Below are 3,217 nucleotides of genomic sequence, written 5' to 3'. Positions count from 1 at the left end.
GGATTACCACCATGGTGCTTGCCAGAAGCCATGTAACATGTTTGCGTTTTCCAAATGTGTTCACATCTGATACTTTATTTGTGCAAAAACCCTGAGAAGTGACAGGAGAGGAAAGAGTGACAAGGAGAAGCTGAGTGACAGGTCCGGGGACACACAGTGAACGAGGGCAGGGGTGAATCCAGAGACCGGCCTTCCTGACTCCCATTCCAGTGCTTTCTCTCATCACAATCAAAGTTTAGACTAGTGGGGGGAGGTTTAAAGTCAGGGTCATCTCTGGCCTGTTAAGGGAGGGAGCTTCGTCTGCTGTCTACCCCTTGGAGGAGCTGGGCCAGGCCCCTGGAGGAAAAGGGCTGGTGGCCCCTGCCTTCAGAGCCTGCTCGAGGTCTGACGGGGGAGGTCCCGCCACTGGATCTGGCCTCCTCCCAGTGGGCACTCTCTGCACGCAGCTCCTCCAGGACACCGTGAAGATGCTTCAGCGTGAGCAGAAGTCTCTGGTCTTGGACCTGCATCTCAGCCTAGGAGAAAGAAGGAGTCTGTGAGGGGGCGGCCAGAGTGCTGGATGTTCCCTCAGAAAGCCTGCTCCTATCATTGTCTCATTGGAGACAAGCCCACAGCCTCATAGAAGCCATGTCCACCGAAGCCTCAGTTTCTTCATTTGCAAACTAGAAAGCAACTTACTTGCCTTTCAAGGCTCTCTCCCCTGTTTTAGATTCCACCAGGACTTTGGGGGCTTATATAATCCCAGGAAAGGAGGGAGAGCACCAGACTTTCCTCAGTGCTCATCAGTGGTAGTTGCTGGTGTTACTGACTTGTTCCTTCTTCTGCATAAAGTGACTGACATACTTCACTGATGGTCAAGTGGGGCTTCTTGGCTGGGCTCCAGAGGGGAGCCCTTGTGATGTCATGTAAATTCCCTGTGATGGAGGTCAAAAACACACTTGACTGAGAAATTTGCAAGTCAGGGACCAGCAAGTGGAGACTCAAGGCTCATCTCTTGGCATATGTGAAGGCAGAGGACGTTTGGCCCTGGGAGGCCATGCCCCGGGTAGGCTTCCCCCCACCCCTACCTGTTCTCCCTCCTCATGGGTAGGAGAGAAGAGAGGTACTTTATCAAGTGGAAACTGGCACTTTGGGTTCAGGCACTAAGCAGTCTCAGCGTAGTGTCTAGTGTTTAGGGGGAGCACAGGGTGGGACTGCCATCAGCCTCTAGATCCCTGAGGACTGTAAGAGGCTGCAGTTCCTGCTGCTGGAGTCCCCTGGGCCCATGAGAAGCCCTACTGGGTCAGCCCCTCCTACGGAGGTGAGGACAGAGTTGGTTCCCAGCTAGTCTGTTGCCTGGCAACCCAGACAGGTCATTTTTGGACAATCCTCTCTGTCCCTCCCCAGAAGAAGAAGCTGGCGTATTGGAATACAAACTTTGGGTGCCTTCTGTGGTCCCCCAAACCACCTCCTTCTCTCTCTGGGCTGGTGTCCCCACATACTTTGGGGCTCCCCTCTGTTTTTGGACTTGGAGAAAACATCACAAGGAGAGGCATAAGGCCTGGCTTCCTGAGCAGCCACTGAGGGGCCAAGTGACACAGCTCATAAGTTCAGGTGAGTTAGTGCCCCATGGGGTGGAGCCTTACAGACAGGAAATGGGAGACAGGAGTGAGCTGGGCAGATAAACTTCCTCTTCTTCTCTCCCCCAGGGTGCAGATCCTCCTTCAACCTCTGCAGAGAATCCCGCAGCCAGGTAAACCGGCTGCTGAGAGGGCCTCTGGGCCTCCTTAGGGCTCCTTTCTAAGTGGCAGCCAGCTTGGTAACACAAGGCATCTCCTCAAATAGCATTGGCCTTTGCCTCCACTCCCTGTTTCCCTCACTCTCACCACTCTGGGCTTGTACCTCCAAATAAAGGGTTAATACCCCAATCCTTGCAAGCCTCTGCTTTCTAGAAGACCCAGGCTAAGACAGCTGATGTACTCCATACCCCGCTGGGTCAGGATTGTAACAGCCAACGTAGATGTGCCACGCAGGCACTAAGTGAATTACACCATCTCCTCACCAAATTCTTACAATAACCCTTGTGGTGCTGGTACTATGGTTACCGCCACTTTACAATAAGGAGACTGAAGTTCAAAGAGGTAAAGCCACTTGCTAGAGGCCACACAGCTGCAGAGCTGGGCACATACCAGGACTCAGTGTAATTCTAAAACCAGTCAGGCAAGTACCGCACCCAGAGCCTCCTATGTAGGCCACGACCTACTTATCCCAGCACCTGAGGTGGTGCTTGTACACTGTGTGGCTGGTCCCAGAGGGGTGCCTGCAGGGCCTACACCCCAACCTGAAGCTCTGCCCCAGCCTAGGGGGCACCTGGGGGTGGGGAACGAGGGAACCTTGGAATATATGTTGTGAAAGCACCAGGTAAAAAGAGATGTAAAGACTTACCAGCTCCTTTCTTAGCCACTCCAGGGTCTGCCCGAGACTTGAGGTTGGCTCTTCTGCTGTTTTCATCTCAGCGTCCTTGGGAGAGACCTTGATGCTGACCTGGTGATGGGCCTGAGGGACCTTTGACTTGGACAGTCTGCTCTCTGCTTCAGGCCAGGAGCAGAGTCTGGCTAAGTCACTGAGGATGCAGTTAATGAGAGCAGGAAGTGGCTGACACTGGAAAATGTAGTGTGTGTTTTTTTTTTAAAGGGCTTCAGTGCTCTGAATAGAACAAGGGGCGGGGGGAGGGAGATCACTGGGGTATGGGTGCCTCAGTGCCTGTGGGCTCCAGAATCCAAATCTGATGCCAACAGGATCACAGAGACTATAAAGCTTTAAATGATAAAATTAATAATTATTATGAAAATAGGTGTCCCCTTTCTGAGGGCTTGTTTTGCTCTAAATGCTTTGTTTTATATATATATATATATATATATATATATATATATATATATATATATATATATATACAGATATATAAAACCTCCTTTGGGGCAGATGGCACATCTGTGTCCCCAGTCCTCTTCCTCCCTCCCTCACCTATCTATAGAGTCTATAGATAAGGGAAATGCTCACTTTCCAAGTCCCCTTTCTTCTGCATGCCCATGCGCCCCATTTCTAGCAAATGAGATCAAAGCAGAAATTTGCTGTTAGACTTCTAGGAAAATGTTACCTACATGATAAGGAAAAAAGTCAGTGATGCTCCCCCTTTACTCTTACTTTCTTCTACTTCCTTCTGCCTTGAATGTGGATG

General features: G+C 50.9%; 1 protein-coding gene across 1 annotated transcript; it reads right to left on the bottom strand.

Moving 5' to 3' along the window:
• Window positions 1-281: 281 nt before the first annotated feature.
• C16H20orf202 (chromosome 16 C20orf202 homolog) lies at window positions 282-2,505 on the bottom strand. The gene is made up of 2 exons (XM_060079551.1): window positions 2,425-2,505; window positions 282-515 (listed from the first exon to the last, which is right to left on the bottom strand). Exons 1-2 carry the CDS (start codon window positions 2,488-2,490, stop codon window positions 282-284), a joined length of 300 nt encoding a protein of 99 aa, XP_059935534.1. The 5' UTR covers window positions 2,491-2,505.
• Between the last annotated feature and the right edge of the window lie 712 nt (window positions 2,506-3,217).

This window comes from Mesoplodon densirostris, chromosome 16 (assembly GCF_025265405.1).
Source record: "Mesoplodon densirostris isolate mMesDen1 chromosome 16, mMesDen1 primary haplotype, whole genome shotgun sequence".
NCBI lineage: Eukaryota > Metazoa > Chordata > Mammalia > Artiodactyla > Ziphiidae > Mesoplodon > Mesoplodon densirostris.
Note: the sequence above shows the minus strand (reverse complement) of the source record. Positions and strands in the feature narration are given on the sequence as shown.